At 34.4% G+C, this 22,954-nt stretch overlaps 3 protein-coding genes across 3 annotated transcripts in view; 1 reads left to right on the forward strand and 2 right to left on the reverse strand.

The window, feature by feature from the left end:
• The window catches only part of LOC113511317 (ras-responsive element-binding protein 1), a 31,107-nt gene extending 13,507 nt beyond the window's left edge, over positions 1–17,600 (forward strand). The window contains exons 3-6 of the mRNA XM_026894943.3: positions 10,334–13,061; positions 13,274–13,925; positions 14,145–14,371; positions 14,543–17,600. Of these exons, the coding sequence (XP_026750744.1) occupies positions 10,334–13,061; positions 13,274–13,925; positions 14,145–14,371; positions 14,543–14,804 (3,869 nt within the window). The 3' untranslated portion in view covers positions 14,805–17,600. The remainder of the gene's footprint in view (positions 1–10,333; positions 13,062–13,273; positions 13,926–14,144; positions 14,372–14,542) is intronic.
• A 188-nt stretch (positions 17,601–17,788) lies between these two features.
• Positions 17,789–20,333, reverse strand: LOC128202533 (uncharacterized protein K02A2.6-like). The gene has a single exon (XM_052903234.1). The coding sequence runs from the start codon at positions 20,260–20,262 to the stop codon at positions 17,887–17,889; it is 2,376 nt and encodes a 791-aa protein (XP_052759194.1). The 5' UTR covers positions 20,263–20,333; the 3' UTR covers positions 17,789–17,886.
• Positions 20,308–22,247, reverse strand: LOC128202542 (uncharacterized protein K02A2.6-like; the record flags this gene model as incomplete). Its single annotated transcript, XM_052903242.1, has 1 exon — positions 20,308–22,247. A coding segment is annotated over exon 1 (1,869 nt), but the record flags the coding sequence as incomplete, so codon positions are not given.
• Positions 22,248–22,954: the final 707 nt, after the last annotated feature.

Genomic DNA, 22,954 nt, shown 5'->3' on the forward strand with positions numbered 1-22,954 from the left:
AATACGATTATTAGTAGTAGATAAAATATTCGATTATAAAAAATAATTAATCAAAATAATTGTATTGATAATCGATACATCGGGTTTTGCATTCATCATGAACGGTTATTGGAGTTAAATCTTACACTCATATCGTATCATTCATTTAATTCTGTTATATTTTTTTATGTCGTGAATGTCACAAATCCAACAAAAAGAGTCATTATGACAATCTTAAAGAATTCAGTTTGTTCAGCTGAAAATTAAATGTGATCGATTAAATCCGTAGAAAGAGAAAATGCCACCGGTATCTTCTATCTCCACTATCCTTAATCTAATATTAAATCAAATATTAGGTAGAATAGTTATTTAAGATATTCTGTTCTAAAAATAACCCAATCGAATAATGTAAATGAAAATAACATATGAATAATTGATTTGTTTAATGAATAGTCATTTATGTACCTATTCTTTTTTTGAATTTATTCACATTCCAAAAAAATTTTTGGTACATTCATGTAGTCGTTGGTATTAAAATTTATATTAGTTCAATTCGATTAAACAATTCGTTTGTTCTTTAATTTAATTCGATTAAACAAATCGACGATCTAAAACGAAGTCACAAGTTACGACACAACGTCCTCGGTGTCACAATTCAAACAACAGTATATCTCATTAGGGACTCATTAAGACAATCCTAAAGAATTCGGTTTGTTCAGCCGAAAATCGGATATCTCGAGAGAGCAAGTCCACATCCTTTTGTGTCACACACACTTGTGTCAATACCATCTTGAGGTCACGAGAGCGGCAGTAAACAACACATGTAAGATACTTTTAGTCTTGGTTCAGCTTCAAATTGATATCTCCCATTCATTTTATTAGTGGATCTTTTTGAATCAATGGAATTTGTAAGAATGATTGTGCTTGTAATTTTGTATTAGTGTTTACCCGCTACCACGACCGCGTTACCGGAATAAATGCATTGACCGGGATAAAAGTAGCATATGTTCTTCTCCATCCCAAATGCTAGGTGTATAAATAATAAATTTTATGACAATTAGCTGAACCGTTAAGATGCCAAATGTGCCAAACAATTTAATAATCTTTCATATACATAAGATTGCTTACAACAAATGATATTACTATTATGATCAACGTAAAAATAAACTTGTTTTTTTTTTATTTTTGCATTGTTTGCCTCTTAGCGTCTTATCGGTTTAACTAATTACCATACAGTTTGGCATACACGTAATATTTGCAAGCAAATTTACACAGGATATATCAAGAAACACATGTGACAAAATTGAGGATACTTTTTATCTAGTGAAATATGCAAAGGAATGTTAACATACAGCCTTGAGTTTACAAGAAAATATTGTATAATCGATATCGGCTTTATCATTTCACATTATTTCTATAATTACCACAGGAAACCGTTGGATTAATCATTAGATAACCTGGTTCCGGCGTAAACGTTCAAATAGTCGATTTCATCTTAAAGGAAAATGATAACGATTCTTGGAAAATATGATGTCATACAACCCTATAAACTCAGACAATAGTCTAGTTTATAGTTTTAAAGCTAAGTTGTAAAACATAACGAAAGCCGCCAACTTGTCTGCTTGGACTGGGCTTATAAATTTTTTTACAATATTTAGAACGACAAACTGACTGCCTACCTGATGGGAAGTGGTAACAGTCGCCTATATATGTGAATGATGCCATGAAAATAATAGAATACATTATGATGTTCATGGGTTGTTATTTCTAAGGACTACTCGTATATTTGTTATGCCTCCGTGAAATTCCGTTAAAATACATTCTCATGGGACAATTATTTTTCTGTAGATAGTAGTCTATAGGTAGTGTATTGCTAAAATTACTGTAAACTGTCACGTCACCTATTTGGAATAAAGAAGGGCATAGATCAGAGCCGTAGCTAGACCCAATATTAAGGTAGGGCAAAGGAACTTTTTGATAGGACAGAAGACATAATTAAGTGACTTCGAAAAAGCAAATCTGTCTAATTTTCTTGGGGCCTTTCATTTTAAGGTAGGGCATTGGGTCTTTTAAGGTAAAAATAGGAAATGACCCTCAATTCCCCAAGACATAGACTATATTTTTATTAGATGTTTTTATCTAGTTCAAATCCCTGCCATACGGACCAAATCGCGGGTCACAGCTAGAGTACAATATTTTTATCACTTCCAATTTCCAATCGTCCGTTTATGTGTAGTTATATTATCTATAACATTTAGTCTATACTTGTCCCGTTATCTTCAGATTAGGATGTCACCCTAAGGCGTACGAGCGTTAATAACAACTGTACATTATCAGATAACCGTACAAGTCTTCGTATGTTCCGGTCCCAATTTACGAAATTAGAAGAAAAAATAGCTATTTTGGACAACTGGACCGATTTGATAACAGATGAGCAATGAGTCCGTTCGCGTCACACTATGACGCAATCACTGCTTAGACTCATATTTACGTACTTATATTCCTTGAGGACATCCTGAGTTAGCTGTCAAAAAAATGCAATAGCCAAATTTTTACGAGAATAAAGCCGCAGAAAAGTTAATAGCTTATAATTAGTACCTACAGTAATTGGCATTCATTTATCTAGTTGTATTATTTGTAATTTAATTTATAAAAAAATCTTATCAATTGGTAAATAAAATGTTTCTTTCTTTATCAGCTAAGATATTTCTCTACATCAGCATAGATAAACTAACTTAATGAAATTGATAATTTAGACACGTACACTAAAACATCTGGACACTACCCTATAGGACTTGTTTTCAAACCAAATTACCAATTATAAACATCAAACTACGTCCACATTACTCGCCATTAACAGGATAAGTCTCATTTGGAAGGCGGCGCACGCGTTCTTTACCGCCATCTCACGGGCTCAACGTAAATTAATATTCAAAGTTAATCGCATCTCTTTTAGCCCTCCACGGCACTCGAGCGCTTAATTGGAACGCTTTTCCGTTCGGTGAAAGCGATCAATCGTGTAGAAACGATTTTGAGAAGGGTCACAGAATAATAATAGTACGTAAAACATATAATTTTATTGTACTTTTCTTCTGTTTAAGATAAGAAAAATCCTGATGAATAATCAACATAGAAATCAACCAACTGAACAATTAAGTTGTTTGTTTATAAATTGTGAACAGCCACTAAGAAAAAAATTTAGAAAACTATCTTTTTAAATGTATGAGCTGAGAGGAGAGAAATTTTTACTATTTGAAGCTATACAACGCATACTAACCTACATAAAAAAGTTACTCTTGTGTTTTTAAATGCTAATTCCTTAAACGTATTTTATTTAATTATAGTAACACTTTTGTAATAAGAAACAAAGACCAATATCATCTATGTATGTCGAAATGCGAGTATTCACGAATCGGCACTTTTATATCTAATAATAATAGCTAAACAAATTTCATTCATATATACGTAGTAATTTACATACCTATCTGCTTATATTGCATATATTTGTCATAATTTATTTGCATTAATATTTTATTGAATCCAATTTCATTCATTAAAATCAAATTATTATCGTAAAACACTTCTGTGGCTTAAACTGTACTAATACATAAAGCAAAAACGCTTGTTTACACACATTCATCTCTAGGACGAACTTGAATTTGACATTTTTTTACCATTCGACAGCGATGAGATGATAGAGTCATAAATCGTAAATTCGATGTGTTAGATAAATATTTTTATACAATAATACAATAAAAACATTGTAAATTATCATAATAACGGTTTAATTAACTGATGCGTGGTATTATGATTTGAAATTAGCTAATACTAAAAAAACTGAACAAGTATCTCTAGTATGTATTATGATGGGTCGGAATCGAAATATAAATTTCCTTTTGGAATCTTTCTTTGAACACGTGCCCAGGCCGAGCGGTTTGTATGAAAGGTCAATTCCTGTTTTGTATTCCGACCTTTAACCTCCGTTGGGGAAAGTTCATTTTTTCACCCTTTCTTCATATTATACCAATACGCATTATTATTGACGATGTATTTTATTTACTGAGCTTTTTTTCTTTATTAATCTTTCACTTGCCACCGTTTTGATATAACCTTATTAAATATCCCGGTTCTGTTACTCGTCCGACAAATGAAAGCACTTCGCCCTCTTTATGATATTCCGCGGCGACACCCAATGATCATAACATCATAGCTTGGACCGTTAAATCGACGCGGAAGGCCCGCTCCTGACTTGCATTAATGATGCAGCCTTTGGACAAGATGGCCGCACATGCCCTCACAGAATTAGTAACGTCATTATGGTATATCTACTTTCATAATATTTATTGTTATCTATCTGGCTTTAATGAAAATAACATCGATAATAAAGAATTCTGATAATGAAATAAGCCTTGATGACAAATGATATAATATACAGAGTTTGTTGACAATTATATATCAACTCAAGGCAAAAGTAGGATATTTCTAATTTTCCTATCAATCTTATATATCATTGACTAAAACATTTTAAGTTAAATTAATCGATTATATTCCAAAAAGTCCTAAATAACGCGTACATTATGCTAACACTACATATTACGATAAAAATTGAAAATTCAAATGGGGAACATTATGTAACGCTTTTGTATTCGTACCTATACATGTACTGGTCAATTTTGCCTTTCGAAAACTGTATACCGAAATACATAATTAACTTTCTTCAGAGATGCGAAACAAGTCCGACAAAATGACCGTATGGAGAACATGAATTATCAATTTCTAGACAATGGATTGTTGTCGCATTTTGCAAACAACTGTATTAGCTATAGTTATATCGTGGTAACTCGTCGCGTTTCTTTATAACCGCACTCATAAAGCAGACATTACATTGTCACAGCACTACGTTAATGGTAAACGTACAGTTGTCAATGGCCACACCATAAATGAGGGCTTGAAGATACGACACGGTGTAATTGAGTACCGTTGACGTCCATTCGAGTGTGGAAGAAAGCAGCGGTATACGCGACATCCTCGCCATATAAATCAAAACTTATAATATACGGTGCCCGTTACACTATTGTTCGATGGCAGCTCTTCACTCTATGGTTTTAAGAGTCAAAATATATTGTCTATGGTTGTACACAGCCAGGACTCCTCGGGATGGTCGATTTAAATTCCGTATAAGCGGGAAGGAGGAAGTCACGGCGCGCGCATGTATGTCACACCTTTTCTCCGTAAATGAACTTGAATGAACTCTGTTTATGTGATAGGTTTTATTTTAACTGTCGAGATTAGAATCGCAATTTAACACCTACTATATGTAATTATAATCTTTTTTACTTACTCAGTGTTCATGGCTGTTTATCTGTGAACATGAATTGTTAATTTAAATAAAAAAAAAAGAATACTTGCATAATAATAAAGATTGCATATTAATATACGATACAAAATGAAGCTATTTGTATATACAATATTTTATGCAATATATTTGTTCGTTGTGAAACGGTTTTAACTATTTTCTTAATCAATAATTGGTATTTAGATTTTAAAAACTAAACTACAGAATGGATTTTGATAAAATTTCTATGGGGCCTGAACCTTTACCTTTTAGAAAAAAAAATATTCTCTAATTCGGTTTGTAACTAACGAACTTATGAGAGAACAAACAAAAAATAGGAGGCCAAGTAAAAGAACTTAAAGGTAGAGGGATGGGCAGCAGCGTCCCTCTTAAAAAATCATTAAAAGCCTAACTGCAATTGCCAAGCCGTCTACCAAGCATGGCAACTACTAGCAAAACTTATAGGAAAGGCTTATGTTCAGCAGTGGACAGTTAACGGGTGAAATGATGATTGTTCCTTGTATTGTGATAAAACAAAAGCAGTAGGCATTTGTTAGCAAAATATTCGATTCTTCGCCAATATTTTCTTTATACGCTTATTTATGCATTATTCGTATTTTTATAAATGCGTTTTCGGATTTCATTGTGTTTGCCAACGGCTTACGTTGTTTTCATGGAATTTGTAAATTCGTAATTAATTCCTTGAACGTGGTAATGATAACAAATTTTTGGATACAAAGTGTATAATTACAAAACATGTCTTTGGCGAGTCTAAACCGATTTTGATAGGCAATTTTTTTCTCAATCGCCTATCAGCTACGTAGACGCGAGATATATTAATTTTGACAACTGAAGGTTTTTATTTCTTTAATTGTATCACATTTGTAAGGTCCGAAATTTCTCCTAAAAACTACAATTAAGGTATATATGTGACACCCCTAATGTTGAAAGGCGCCCGTAGACTATGGTTACCGTTTATCATTAGACAGACTGTTTACTGGTATACCTTTTGTTATTAAAAAAAAAACGAGGCATAGTGAGTTTATATTCTTTTTCGTCTCAGATTTCTTTAAAAAAATGTTTCACGGAACACTTCCTTATAATCAACTTATAATAATACTAATGATTTCAGTTTCACTTGAATAATCAATTTAAAAAGACAAGATATTGAATTGTTTTTAAATATAAGCGGCAAAATCTTTAATCCTTAAGAGGCAGATCAGTTAGCCCAATGTAACAAATTCAAAGATAAATTAGTTACGATGCTTTTCAGGCAGAACCGCGTGGAGGTCGACCTGATAGGGTATATTGATAGCAATGGGGACTAACCTCCCCATTACTGACAATCCCTTAACTCCTATTTTTTTTTGATGGGTGAAAATGGAATGGTAACCCCGCCTTCGCTAACGGATACGCTGGCGGAGCACCAGTGAAGAGTGATCAATGAGAATGAAAACAGGCCAGTTAGCCCATCATGATGAATTCATCAGGAATTAACCATAATAGTTTCCAGGGGGAGCCGCGAGGAGGTCGACCTGTTTGGGTATATTGCTAGTAATGGGATTCTCAGTCTCTATTACTAACAATCTCTTTCCCCCCTTTAACTTCTATTAATTAAGGTTAACCTACGATGGGGCTTATAAAATAAAACCCCCAAATAAAAAAGACCGGGTAGTTACCAGCCACCACTTTCCACCAGGTAAACAGTCACATTGTTTTACGATTTCAACTTGTATTAAAATTCATACAAGTCATACGAAGTTCAAACACTATCATCACTACTTACCTACACATGATCGTCTCACTATATTATTATTAAATTATATTAATTATTAATAATTAACATTATTTACATAATAGGTTTATCATAAGTGTACATAAAAGGCATTGTCCTGCAATGCAAGTCGAAAGAGGAAAGTTGATAAACTCGTCCTTATATGACTCATTAAAATGCCCATTAAACAAATTATAATAATTTACCTTCAGGTGTAATATCTTTATTCAGAACGGTTCAAAGTTATTCTGCAATCAAAGCATTTTTCGAAAATTCGCGTCATAATGCTTGTTTTTTTTTTATACAACTTAGAATGGCAAACAAGCCGACGGCCCACCTGATGGACATGAGCAGTACCATGGACAACAGAGTATACTGTTTCGCCCATGATACCCCCCATGCGTTGCCATTCCTGAGGGCTCAGGTGTTATTCCTCTGTACCCAGCAAATTCAAGCCATATCCCACCCTTCAAACCGAAACACAGTCATGCAAACACAACTGCTTTACGGTTGAAACACGAATGGAACAGAGGTACTCAAGCAAACGACTTTTGTACAAAGTCTCCCTCTGGTCTGGCTTGTTACACCAGACGTGTACATTTTTCATTATATTTCAACCCAACGTCGCAGGGAGCGATCCTACCACGATCTTTGGGATTAAATTGGTTTATTAATGGAGTTAGTCGTAAATTTAAATCGACACACAAAGTTTTTATGTCGCCAATTTTTAATCGACTTCAAATGAAAGGAAATCCTCAAGTCGGTTGTATTTCTTTTTTGTTTGTTACCTCATAACTCCGTCAGTTGTAAACCGTAATTTTTTTAGTTTGGAATTAATAAAAAAAAGTTATTTTTTTTTACGGCAAACGAGCATGCGGCTCACCTGGTGGTAAGTAACTACCGCCGCCCATGATCACCCACAACACTAAAGGCATTGCAGGTGTGCTGCCGGCCTTTTAAGAAGGAATATGCTCTTTTCTTGAAGTACTCAAATTACTAGATAACAATTTATCTATTTTTATTTAACAACTACTATTTACTTTTATTTTAAAGTCACTTTAAAATGTGTCGAGCGATAACGATTTAGAGTAAAATTGTATTTAACATCACGCATGATTAAAGAGAATATAATTCTTGAGAAATTCAAAGAAACACAATTCGACAATTGGCGTAATACGACCAGAGGAAACCGGATGTTACTATCTAAATAAGCACCCATTGAAAACAGATATAAAGACAATTCAGCCGTTTACAATTAATCAGCCAGATATGGTACACCGGCGTGGAAATTTACTTATTCGATACAAAATGTAGTCATCTTGCTAAAAAATAAATTTGTCACTCACATTTATTTCACTAGAATAAGCATTTTGTACAGATAATGCGTAGTTATTACGATGCTTTCAAATAATGATAAATAAGATTAACACAATCACAGCAAACAAAAACCGATTTCAGTTGTTGCAAAGTTATGTTATTTTGATTTAAAAACTATAGTTTAGTTTTGAAATAACTAAAAAAACAACTAATAAATTTTCTTAAATACTAATACTAAATCGATTTTGATAAAATTTCTATGAGACGAATCTGTAAGTATATCATTTCAGGTACTTAGAGTATATACATAGTCATTTTTTAAATGCAGCGAAGCAAAAGTCCAGGCTGCTTACGTCTCTTGAATATTTTTGATAGTATTTATCATTACCAGAGAGTAAATCACGTCATCCCACACAACGAAACTGCGAACATCACCAAATAAAGAACACTTCATTGTTTTACGTTTATCATAACGACATCCATCGACTAATAAATACCCTTACTTCACTGGGAATACGGTCGCGAGCATTATTTATATTTTTTTAAACGAACTTCTAATAAATGATGAGGTTCACGCTCAAATAAATTAGTACCAATTCACTGATTGTATTCTTAATTCTATTTTTTTTTTATATTGACATGACATTGGCAATATTCGCGCCTATTTATTTACTAAGACACAAAATACAGATACAATCCTCAATCTTTGGGATGCTCCGCCATAGATTAAGGATAGTAAGAACCTGCAGTCCCTGCTTTTTACTATTTTAATTTTAATAATACGTACCTATATCATAACATAGATATTCGCTACTTATCTATTCATACCTAGAGCTAGACAGAGAACTATAGGTATCAAGCTTTCGTATTGATTTTAATGCCCAACGTTTATTCAAAATAGAACTCTATTGTTCTCACAACCAAGTTTGAATTAGAAAAATAAAAGAATGACGAATGACACAAAGGCCATGATTCATCAATAAGAATTTCGTAGCAAGAGTAGACAAGGGAATTTTAAGAAACGTACTTTTTTTTGTAAAGACATGTTTTTTATATAAATATGTATGTGTGTATAATTTAGGTAATATGAGTATTACATGTATGTCATTTTTAAATTACTGTTTTAAATTAATATTGTTCATTGCGTTTTACCGTCAATTATATTTTCTGCTATTTCTGTCTACGGTTGACTGGTAGATAACGCCATATGGTGGTAATTCCACCATTTCAATATCTAGCTGTTAAAGCTTAATAAATAAATAAACAAAAATATATCTACCATCCCGCATGTTAGTATATTATATGTTCACTTTCTAAACGTTTTATTTCATAAATATTTTAAAATGAAAATATAACATCATTTAATAATTGTATTTATGTTTACAGTTGCATGAAAAGTTCATTTAAAAAATCAAACTATAAATCATCACAGCCTATCGTTTATTCAGTTAATTTTATCTTGATTTGTTAGTTATGCTTCTCTCTCATTTATTTTGTCTATGTATACATTATAATAATTACCTGATTAATAAGTATTAGGAAATTATTTATTTAAGCATATGTTTTAAACTAATGAAAAATCAAAATTTTATTATTAAGATTATTTGATTGTAATGCGATGCCATCTGTTGTCAAATAGAATCAACTTTTATTGCTATACCTACAAACATTTAATAAGAGAAGATTAATATGAATTTAATAACATTTAACCGAATTCTATTAGTTGATTGTCGGAAATGACCGCATTGAAAGTCCTCTCATTATGTTATTTCAATATCCTTGATTGATACGAAACTACAAATGAATCGACTGACTCATCTATTGTCGACTTTTCTTGGAATAGTAAAATGAAAGCCTGCTTTTTAAACAAACAATCTGTAAATTACTTAATCAATTGTTATCTATAATGTATACTTTTGTTATTACAGAAACCAAAACAGAGGAGGTCATCACACAAGCTAAAGTCGAAACAGACAAAGAAATGGACAGAATGGTCGACAGACAGGAAATCAGAACTGCTAGAACTACAAGCATTGACAGCGACAATCGATCAGATAGAAGTGAAGAGGACGATTTAAGAAAAGCGCGCAAGAGAGCAGCTTCAACTTCTCCCTGTCCTAGTTCACTAGACAAGAGAATAACCAGATATGAATGTCCTAAATGCAGACAGCGATTTGATTCCGCAAATGCTTATGATATTCATAGATTTACAGCGCATGGCGACGATACTAAGACTGGTTTCGACGATCTCACTTTAATTGATTTCTCAAGTAAAAAGTTCCCAGAAATCGCTCGCGAAATGACCGAACGTAATTCTCGAATTTCTATTAGCGAACAACGTTATAGATGTGATGTTTGCTCCATAAATTTTCCCTGCAGGCAGGCCCTTGACATTCATAAAAAATCGTGCTCTGGCTCTACCCGGATTCCTACCCCAGACCGTGATAGAAGAGAAGATTTCTTTGCCAATCTGAATCTTAGGAACCGCTCTTTTGGCATACCTGATACGTTAACACCACCTATAGATCGATTCACAGCAAAATATGATGATGGTCATCTCACAAATGGTATGAGACACATCGATGCTGCTAGAGATTTGGCAGATATACAATCTATTCTGAACGTCACATCTGCTGGAAGCCTCTTAGAAAGACTGACTGGTACTAGGGTACCATTAGAAAGTACTGTTTTGACACCCCCTGATACAGTGGTAAAAGAACGTGAACAAGAAGAAACTCAAGATAACTTCGCAGCTGAATTCCGTCGTATGAAGTTACGAGGAGAGTTTCCATGCAGATTATGTCCTGCTAAATTTCCAAACCTTAGAGCTCTGAAAGGACATAACAGAGTACACCTTAATGGCACTGGTGCTGGTCCTTATCAATGTAATATGTGTCCGCATGCTTCTTTGGACAAGGCAGCTCTAGTTCGACACATGCGTACACATAATGGTGATCGTCCTTATGAATGTGCAGTGTGTAACTACGCTTTTACAACAAAAGCAAACTGTGAAAGACATTTAAGAAATCGGCACGCCAAAGTAACAAGGGAAGATGTCAAGCGCTCTATTATATATCACCCGTCTGAAGATCCAAATAATGATGAAGTAAATTCAAAACTTAGTCGGGACGAAGTAAAGAGATCACTTGCATTTCATACTCCTGAAGTTGAAAGGCGAACCGAAAATACTGGAAGAGATACACCTCTTAGTCATTTTACACCAAACTTTATTAACGACAGACATCCAGTTCAATCTTTAACTTCTAAATCTTTATCAGACGCTTCTTTAGTTACAAGAGAAAACGAACAACCTTTACCAAGAATAAAAGTAAAAGGTATTGGACAATTAACGCAAATCCCTGAATATAGATCACCTGAACTTACAACATATAAGTCCAATGATGTCCAAACGGACGCTTATGATGAAGCTCCAGTAGATTTGAGTACTAATGACAACAATAGTTGTGATGTTCTTGATCTTAGTAAAAAGAAACGAGATGTCGATGATGAGTGTAAAACGCTAACAAGGCCATCTTTTGAACCCGATCCAGCAACTACTGTGTTAGAAAAATCAAGGCTGTTTAGTTGGGCCAATGCTCATACACAAAGACTAATAGAAAACTCGCTTCCAAAAATTGATCCTGCTTTTTATACTACACAGCTATCACAGCTGTATGCTAGTACCGTGCCAGGACTTGCTGGACTTCCTTTGGCGCCTTCCTTTTCAATCAGCCCTTATTTTCTACAACCGTCTCTATTTCCTCATCCTACTGATTCCCAAGAAGTGGTTGAAATGAAGCAGAGAATTCAAAAAGAGATTATTCGTGGCCTAAGCATGTCAGGGGGACGACTCGTAGCGAACGATCAAGACATCCAACCGAAACAGGAACCAGAAGAAGAAGAACAAAAGCCTACACAGGCTGTATCTCCTTTACCATCACCTCAATCAGAATCTCCTAGACCCTTGGCTAACAACATTGTTCCCCAATCAGAACCAGTTAAATTGGTTATTAAAAATGGTATACTCATGCCTAAACAAAAACAAAGACGCTATAGGACAGAAAGACCATTTTCATGCTCTCAGTGCTCAGCTCGTTTCACTCTCCGTTCAAACATGGAGAGACACGTAAAGCAGCAGCACCCACAACACTGGAGTGTAAGGAGACCAACTACTAGAGCTCCTCCGCCTTATCCAACGCCTGATTCACTAGCTGATCGTGTAAAATATGCTCTTCTGACACGCCAACTTGAACGTCCCTTACAACAATCTGAACGTTCACCGATACGCAGAGATTCTGACGAAGTCGCGGACAATGAAGAAGATGAGGACGACACATTAGTTATAGATGAGGAGCCAGATGTGAATAACAAACCCGATGAACATTCTGCTGCTCATCGAGCTGCTGCAGAAATTTTAATGGCTTCTCGTCAGCAAGAGCTCAATAAAGACTTCGATCTTAAAATCGCTGGAAATTTTATAAACAAAACTTCTGCCACACCTGAAAAAAATGATTCCGGGACTAATTCCATAAATGTTACCGGTCAAGATTCATTGCCAATACCTGTAGTGCCCACGCGCAGTGATGAAGAAGAAGACGAGGAAGGTCTTGTCGCTTCTACTAGTGAAGGGAATAACTCTGGAAGCGACGAAAACAAGTAAGTATTCAGATCAATACATGTAAACTTTAATCTCTTATTTTCTTTACTTTTATAAAAATACTTGTATATCTCTAGTTTAATATTAAGTTACAAAATTTTTGGAAATTATACATTATAATTTACCTATTATATATATTTGTATATATATAATATGTAAAATAACTATAATTAACTTATACATTAAGTAATATTATCAATTTCTCTTCCAGATCTGAATCAGACACCGGAAATCAGCCACCGAAAAAGAAATCAGCATACAGTTTAGCTCCTAACCGTGTGTCTTGTCCGTATTGTCACCGAAAGTTCCCGTGGTCATCTTCACTTCGACGTCACGTATTGACGCATACCGGACAGAAACCATTCAAGTGTCCACATTGCACCCTGCTTTTTACAACAAAATCCAACTGTGACCGTCATTTGCTAAGAAAGCATGGAGGATCGGCAAGAGCTGTATTAGCTGAACCGATCCCTGATACAGTCTCCCCACCTCAACATATAAATGATATAAGAACTGTACCAGAGAGGCCATTCAAATGCGCATCATGCCCTACTAGTACTTTCTCATCTTTGGAGACTTTAAAGAAGCACATGTCATCAAGACACGGCACAGGTGATTCTCAGCCGGGATCTCCAAACCCTGAAATTAATGAAGACATTCCTGATGGTGGTCTAGTCTTCAAGTGTCATCTCTGTGAGTCTTCTTTCGGAGATAGGGGAGGAGCGTTAAATCATCTAGCAACCGTGCATTCCATGGAATATGAGCAGCTAGTAAGCAAGGGAGCCTTAGATGCAGCTAGCGACAGAAGCGAGAGTGCTGATGATGATGATAGGGGCAAATTTCCAGACCACGCTAACAGAAAGGTAAGTGGTCTTAACTTCTCACAAATTAATGATTACCTATAAATTGATATCTATCAGGATTGTGAAAATAGGAAATATTTTGAATAAATGCAAACTAATCACCCTTTTTATAATATAACTATAACGACAATATTTGTTGTACGTACATATTTGATTCTTTTAACACTAAACTAAATTGTCTTTGATCCCGTTTACAACTTTCTTCCTTAATTGTTACAGGTAGTTTGCGCTTTCTGTGTCCGTCGCTTTTGGTCCGCGGAAGATCTCCGTCGTCACATGCGTACTCACTCCGGGGAACGGCCATTTGCCTGTGATCTGTGCCATCGGAAATTCACTCTAAAACATAGTATGTTACGCCACAGAAAAAAACACCGGGACGAAATCACTGACGACGAAGAAGTCTCGCCGCCAAATACCCCAATTGAAACTGATAATTTGACAAATGGGTATGTATATTGATTTTTGTTCATGGTTTAAGTTTACTATTCCTCTGTAATAAACAAAATCATCAAACTTTCAAAAACAATTCTATTCGTTAATTCAATTATTAATTTATAAATTGTTAATATCTATATAAATTTATGAGTGTAAAATAAGAAAAAAACATTTTGTTTCAGATATAGATATCGGGATGACGAGGGTTCCGGTTGCGAGATCCCAAGCAACGTTAACAACAATAATTCCCCACCAGCGGCGCCCTACGACAAAAAACTCAAATTAGACATGACCTCACGCAAATATTCATCAGATGCTGAAAACGACGGCGAAAATGGCAGCGATCTCATAGGCAAACTGTTGGGTATCCCTGACAAAACGATTATCAATAAGCTACTCTCTTCCGCAGACGAGGCGGCGAAGTTCTTAGGAGTGAATAAATGAGAGTACGCTTTAGTCCTTGTGACGCCAGCTAGACTCGTCCTAGCTCCACGAGGACTAAAAATGCCATTGCAAATTCAGACATCACCTGCTAATAAAACTCGTACAACGCCCTCTATCAACGAGTAGGCATTTAATTGTAGTTATCATGTATTATTTCAGAATAATGTAAATAAATTATATATATTGCTATTAAAATTTATTATTAAAATTATACTACTACTATAACTAGGTGCCTTTAGCTGCCTTAATTTTACGAAAATATGAACCGTCCTATTCTGCCTTAATGTACTATGCTTAATAAAATTGGGATTCGAGCAACGAACATTTCTGTAGTGCCAGATAGAAAAGTACATTTTATTGTTTACTTTTTAGGAAATAAGTAACATTTATTATCTCATATCAATCTTAATTAGGTTAAGGTATTTTAATAAGCTAGTTTACTGAAGAGCACCAACCAAAAATCTATATCAGCTAATTATATCACGTAAATAATTGCATTTCCATCTAGTCGTGTCACACTAGGTATTGTTCACAGCTCTGCATTTTCAAGGCTACAATAAACTGTTTTAAATTGTCGCATTAATAATAAATAATGATCAGCCAAAAATAAATTTCGCAAATAAATCCAAAATTTTCTAGTCAATTTCTTAGACTTTTCTTACAACATATAACTTAGCTAAAATACCAAAATGTCAGTAATTAGGTTTTCTATTTAGGATTATATAAAATAAGTTTGACATAAGGACCGTTTAAGTGTAGGTTAATACCTATAATAAACCTCAATTATCCTACCAATGAATAGTTATTAAGTGCTTAAATTTGGTAAACATAAGTAGGTATCAATAACATTTGTTCATAAGTCTGTAATAACTAATTCTATATTCTATGCTTTCACTATTTTAGTGTTTCAATAAGACCAAAAAGTAGAACAATTCATTTACACCACCTAATATTTCTATCCTTTCTTCAATTTCTTTTTAGTACGTACCTATTTATTGTTTGCCTTTTTTATCTTAATATTAGTACTTATTGAAGTGACATTTTATTTGCTCAAATTCATGGCATTTCTTTTATTGAAGACTAGAAATTAAATGTTAAATAATGTAAGCAAAATGGCTAGGATCTCTTTATACTCTTAAATACAATTTACGAGATATATGTATAAATTTAGTGTGTTATAGTTTCGGTGGTCTTTTTTTACCGATTTTTGGTAATCATTGTAAGAAAATTAAATTTATGTTTTGTTAAGTACCGAAAATTTTATTCAAAGATGTATAATTATTTTCTATTTTTTCTTTTTTTTTTTTTTGTATAACTAAATATTGGTGCGGTTACGTTACGTTTGTAAGGGTTTAAAAAACCTTAATTATTAGAATTTAATTAATTATAATAAAAAAACAGTCTCATTAAGTGAGACGTTGAATCATACGCTAGAATATACCTAAGTCCGACGTTTGCTTTGTATATGAAATTGCTATATTAGATACAGATTAATTATTTAAATACATATTACATAGATTAAAATTATAGATACATTATATAAATTTCATCCTTAATGTTAGAACAGTCTACGTAATATAATAAAATAAATATATTACTTGTGGTGGTATTCGTGCAAATAAACCTTTATCTGAGAGACATGATCATGTCATAAATAATTGTTAAGATTCGAGTAGTGTAATTTAAAATAAATCATTTACTGATCATCATCTTTATCAATCAATTAATGTGTGCAATTATGGCTGGAGTGAAACTATTGCAAATACTTTAAATTGTTTAGAGAGAGCATTACTAGAGGAAGACTTTGTACAAAAGTCGTTTGCTTGGGTACCTCTATCCCATTCGTGTTTCTACCGAGAAGCAGTTGTGTTTGCATGGCTGTGTTTCGGTTTGAAGGTTGGGATATGGTAGTGAATTTACAGGGTACAGTGGACTAACACCTGAGTCCTCAGGAATAGCAACGCATGGGGAGTATCATGGGCGAAACAGTATACTCTGTTATGTCCATGACACTGCTCATGTCTATAGGCGACAGTCATCAGTTTCCATCAAGTAGGCCGTTAACTTGTTTGCCATTCTAAATAATAAATTCAATAAAAAATTAATAATAATTGCAATGAATTATTATTAAAACAAAATTAATAATAATTCATTGCAATACTAAATAATAAATAGAATTAATTGTAAAAGTACTTACCTATATAGTATCCAAAGGTTTTTATAAAATCATTAGATATTATTAATTAATTACATTAATATATAGCAAAGTAAATTTAAATATTATATTTACTGCTTTAAAAAAAGAAACCTGCTTGATGTCAATTATACTTAAAAACAACGATTTTGATATTAAATCATTTTAACACTGTACCTCTATGTTAGATTTACGATTTTTATTATTCATAGCAAAAAAATAGTGTTAGTACTTATTTAATTGTCGTGAATGTGTTACATATTAGTATTTAAATATGTACTTAGTCTCTTTTTTATTTGTAATTATTGTTTAGATTATAAAATATTTAATGATAAGCTATTAATGTAAGAATATTGTGGCAACACCGCTTGGCCTTTCAATGTAGTATTTGTGTGTTTAAAATTCGCTCTAATTTTTAAGATAATATTATTAAATAAATTGTACCATAATTGTATGCATGATTTAATAGTACCTAATTATTATACTTATTATAGTGAAATGTTTACTATTCACCTATTCGCCTCTCTTATACTTCTTTGCAATACGAGTGTCGTTTTAAAAACGTTTTTTTGTGAAATACATAATGGTGTATTATTAATTAATTAACACGTTTTATTTCATCCTCAAACACCATACAAGCAACCCTTGAGTAGTTACCTGTATTATATGAATAAAGACGATATTTATTCTTATATACAATTTATGTCTGTACAGTTCCTACATTTAATAAAATGCAATTTCACATGACAGAGTATATATTTAAATCTAAGACAGTAAAAAATGTCAGAGGTTAATATGTTTTTTAAAAAGAGTATACGATGAGGTTGTAACATTACTCCCCAATGAATATGATTTATATACAATGTTTGTCTGTCTCTACAATGTTTCTTAATCATAAAGTAGTCGTCTCGGAGGGCGTCTGGTACGTACACTACGACGCAATGGTACGGCTGTTTCCTCGGCCGTAGAATATGCCTCTTTAGTAAGTGGTATTGATGTCAATTGTTGCCATTCTTGTGGTAGCTCACAGGGTGATGTTTGTAACGGTGTAATTGGAGCATTTGCTTGAGTTTGCTCTGGAGAAGGTTCCTGAATTTCTGATGTTGGGGCCTGTAATGGAGTCATACTCGCTTGTGAGTCTTGAGATGGTTCTTTAACCATTCCTCCTATTTTGGTACTTTCAGCTTCATCAATTGCTCGAGAACGTATATGATCTGCATGTCTTCGTTTTTCCACACCATCAGGTGTTTGAACTAGGTACGAATAACGGTGAGTACGTAATGTTACAGTAGCAGGATGCCAAGTTGATTCATTTCGCGTGCGTATATAAACTGGGTCACCACTCTTAAATTCTTTTAAAGGCTGATCTCCATGTAAGTTAGTTTGAAGTTGTTTGAAATTTAGTGTTTTTCTTAAATCTGGGCGTAGATTGTCAAATACACAATTTAGTTGATGGCCAAACATTATTTGTGCTGGAGATTTACCTGTTGTAGAATGTGGTGTATTACGATAACTGAACAGGAAATTTCTTAAGCGTTGTTTCAAGTTAGCTCCGTCTTCGTTACTGGCTGATAACCGGGTCTTGAAAGTGCGAACAAGGCGTTCTGCTAATCCGTTGGAGCGAGGATGGTACGGTGATACCCGAATATGTAAGATTCCATACTGCTTGCAATAATTTTCAAACTCATGCGACGTAAATTGTGGACCATTATCAGATACAATAATCTTGGGTAGACCGAAAGTAGTAAATATTCCATCCAGTTTAGCACATAGTTTTACTGTAGTAGTTTTAGTCATTGGTCGTACTTCAATCCATTTTGATAAAGCATCAACAACTACTACCCAATACTTTCCTTCGAAAGGACCTGCGAAATCAATATGAATTCTTTCCCAATTTTTTTCTGGGATAGACCAAGAGTAAATAGGGAGTTCTGGATCATTCGGCCTGTTTTCTTGACATTTATGGCAAAGTTTAATATATCTATCTATATCTTCGTCTATGGAGGGCCACCAGACATAAAATCTAGCCAGAGCTCGCATAGCAGATGTGCCTGGATGGCCGCGGTGGAGGTAGTGTAATACAGCTTTTTGTATCCCTTGTGGAATTACAATTCTTCCGCCCCACATTATAATTTTATTCTCGATGGCAAGTTCTTCACGTTTTCGATAGTAAGGTTTTAGGTGACTATTACATTGATTCTTCCAGCCAAGTTTAATATGATTGGATACTTCCCTTAGGACGGGATCTTTTCCTGTTTCTTCTTTAATCAGTTTCTCTGAAAGTGTTAAATCAATCATTTTTATCGCTTGCAATCGCGTGCCTATTTTATGTACAGTCAGTTCACCTTCAGACGGTATTTGGTCAGGGTTTGGCATTCTTGACAAAAAGTCTGCAAGAATATTGTGTTCTCCCTTTCGATACTCAATGTGATAATTATAACACCCAATTGCTAACGCCCATCTCACCAATCTGTTATTAACAAGTTTAGGCAGATTTCTTTGTGGGCCTAAAAGGTAGATTAAAGGTTTGTGATCAGTAATTAATGTAAAACGGACTCCTCTTAAGAACTGATCAAATTTTTTGATACCAAAGTAGATAGCTAATGCTTCTCGGTCTATTACAGAGTATTTACTTTCTGCAGGTTTTAATTTCCTAGAAGCATATGCGACCGGTTGTTCAATATTGTGTTCTTTGTGGAAAAGAACAGCCCCAAGTCCTTTTTCGGAAGCATCACATGCTAGATAAAGCATTCGTTTATCATCATAAGCTATCAGAGGTCTTGTTTTTGTTATGCAGGTTTTTACCTTTTCAAATGCGGTTTGTAATTCTTTCGTCCATTTCCATTTTTTTCGTGAAGATGTTAAGTCGTGCAAGTCTGAACAAAGTGTATGTAAGTGCGGAATGAATCGCTCGTAAAAGTTGACCATTCCTAAAAAAGATCGTAGTTCTTTAGTATTGTTTGGCGCTGGAGCTTTAGCGATTGCATCAATTTTTGTTTTAGTTGGGCGTACACCACGTGCGTCAATTATGTGTCCAAGATATTCAATTTCGGGTTGGAGAAAACTACATTTTTTTAAGTTAACTTTGAGGCCAGCTTCTAGCAATCTCTTGAGTACTGACGTCAGAGTACTTAGGTGTTCGCTGTCATTTTTTCCTGTTACTGCAATATCATCGAAGTAGACGGCCGTATTCGGGATGTTGTCTAGTAGTTTTTCTAAATAATGTTGAAAAATTGATGGTGCTGTTGCAATACCGAAGGGCATTCGATTGTATTGGAAATATCCTTTATGTGTTGTTATTGTAAGATACTTTTTTGATTCAGGGGCAATTTCAAATTGAAGATATGCATCCTTTAAGTCAATTTTGGAAAATTTTTCACCATTTGCAAGCTGTTGTCTTAATTGGTCAAAAAGTGGTACTGGATGTAGGTGTGTTATTAATGCAGAGTTGATTGTGACGCGATAATCACCGCAAATACGAATTTGACCATTAGGTTTTACGACATTAACTGTTGGAGTTGACCATTCTACGGGTGTTATGTTAGGATCCACTTTTGTGATAATCCCTTCTTGCACTAATCGATCTAGTTCCAGTTCAATGTTCTTTTTGATACTGAATTTTACAGGACGTGGTGGAAAATGTTTTGCTTCTGTTCCCGGTTTAATGTGAATGTTGACCTGATAGTTTTTTACTTTACCAAGTTTGTTGTTGAAAAGTGTTGCGTAATTTGTTAGGATGTTTTGTAGTGTCTGTTGTTCATTAATTGCTTTAATAGAATATACAGCTTCCGGAAATTCCATTCCAAACATTTCACTCCAGTCTAATCCAAACAGCATAGGGTCTGAAGTCTTCATGACAATGACAGGAAGAATTTTTTGTTTTCCCTGTATTTCCACTGATACTTCTGTTAGTCCTCTTGGTTTAAGTTTAAAATCATTATTTCCATATGCTTTCAGAGGTGGTGAACGTTTTAATTGTGGTGATCCAATTTGTTTCCAAAATTTTGTATTTATAATAGAGAACTTCGAACCTGTATCCCAATCCATTGTACAGGGTATGCCATTGATAATGGGGTCTATTCTCTTGCAGTCTTTGTTCTTGTTAAGGTGATATACTCCTTGTTCACTACATTCGTCGTCTGTAGTAGTTGACGATGATGATGATGATGATTCATTCGCGTCTTGGTAGCGAGATGAAGTGGTGTTTTGAGTCCTTTTAATGCTTTGTGTGTGCGGCCTGCTGTCAATAAAAGCGCGTCCTGTTTTAATGCAACATGATTCGAAATGGCCGATTGTGTCACATGCTTTGCAATTATGATTTATAGCTTTGCATTCATCATTACTATGCTTCTGTTTATTTCCACATCTGAAACAGTGGTCTTTTTTGAGTTTTCTGTTTATAACTTTATTGTTTTTATTGTTTGTACGTTTATGTTTATTGTCTCTTATTCTTCTAACAATGTTATCAGATTCTGCTATCTCTCTGGATTGAGCGAAAGTAAATAGTTGTTGGAATGTGACTTCTATTAATTTTCCAGTCTCATCTTTCTCAAGCAGGTCAGGCCATCTTTGTTTTAGGTCTATCTCTAACGCTGCATGATTAAGGCCTGTTGCAAATCTATCTCGTAATTGTCTCTCTAGCAAATTGTCATATTTGCAATCCTTACTCAGTTCCTTTAGCCTGTTTGCATAATTTGTCATTGACTCGTTTTGTTGACGTGTTGCATTCCAAAAATCAGTGAGGGCTTTATACCTTGTTTTTCTAGTACCATAAAGGTCAATTAATTTAATTTTAATGTCGTTATATGTCGATGTTTCAAAATGCGGTGTGAACGCTACCTTAACTTCATGGAATATTTCAGGGCTAAGGCATGTGAAAAGTAATTGTCTCTTCACATTGTCAGTGTCTCCACCCCATATGTTACATTTGACTTCAAAGTAGTCTATGAAATTATGTATATCCGTTGTTGCGGGATTGAATTGATCGCATTTAAAATTTTTTAAGACTGTGTTTGACGATGTTGTCAATATGCTCGAGTCTGTTGCACTCGTAGTAGGGGTCTGTGACGTTCCACTTACTTGTATTACTGTTTGTGTAAGTAATTCCAGTATTTTAGTTATTTGTGTTTGTTGGTTTTGTTGTACCTTAAGGAATTCTTCCATTAATTCCGGATTCATTTTAAAATCCTCGTCGCCAATTTAATAAAATGCAATTTCACATGACAGAGTATATATTTAAATCTAAGACAGTAAAAAATGTCAGAGGTTAATATGTTTTTTAAAAAGAGTATACGATGAGGTTGTAACACTACATAGTATCTAGAAGTTTTCTGAATGGAGAATAATGGAATGGTAACCCGCCTGCGCTATCGGTATACACTGGCGGGCCATCAGTGAAGGATGATAGGTGAGGAAACAGATCAATTGGCCCATCATAACAAATTTAACAATAGATCAATCACAATTGTTTCCAGAGGGAACCACGAGGTTGGAGGAAGTCGACATGATAGGGTATTTTTTTATACAACTTATAATGGCAAACAAGCTGACGGCCCACCTGATGGAAAGTGGTAATCGTTGCCTATAGACATGAGCAGTACCATGGACATAACAGAGTATACTGTTTCGCCCATGATACCCCCCATGCGTTGCCATTCCTGAGGACTCAGGTGTTATTCCTCTGTACCCAGTAAATTACCGCCATATCCCACCCTTCAAACCGAAACACAGTCATGCAAACACAACGGCTTTAGGCCGGAGCACCTAAATACCAGCTTGAACCTTTCGACTCGTAACGACGAGCTATGAGAATTGTCGATGATCCCAGGCTCGCAGGCAATACAATGGATTGTGCTTAGAGAAATTGTTCAATATGATGCCCACAGCCACTTTCTACCATCGTACGGCTCGCCATCGACAAGGAGTTCATCCTCATTTCCTACAGCCTCAATGGTCG

Source organism: Galleria mellonella, unplaced genomic scaffold (assembly GCF_026898425.1).
Source record: "Galleria mellonella isolate WM207_F2 unplaced genomic scaffold, CSIRO_AGI_GalMel_v1 utg133, whole genome shotgun sequence".
NCBI classification, from domain to species: Eukaryota; Metazoa; Arthropoda; class Insecta; order Lepidoptera; family Pyralidae; genus Galleria; species Galleria mellonella.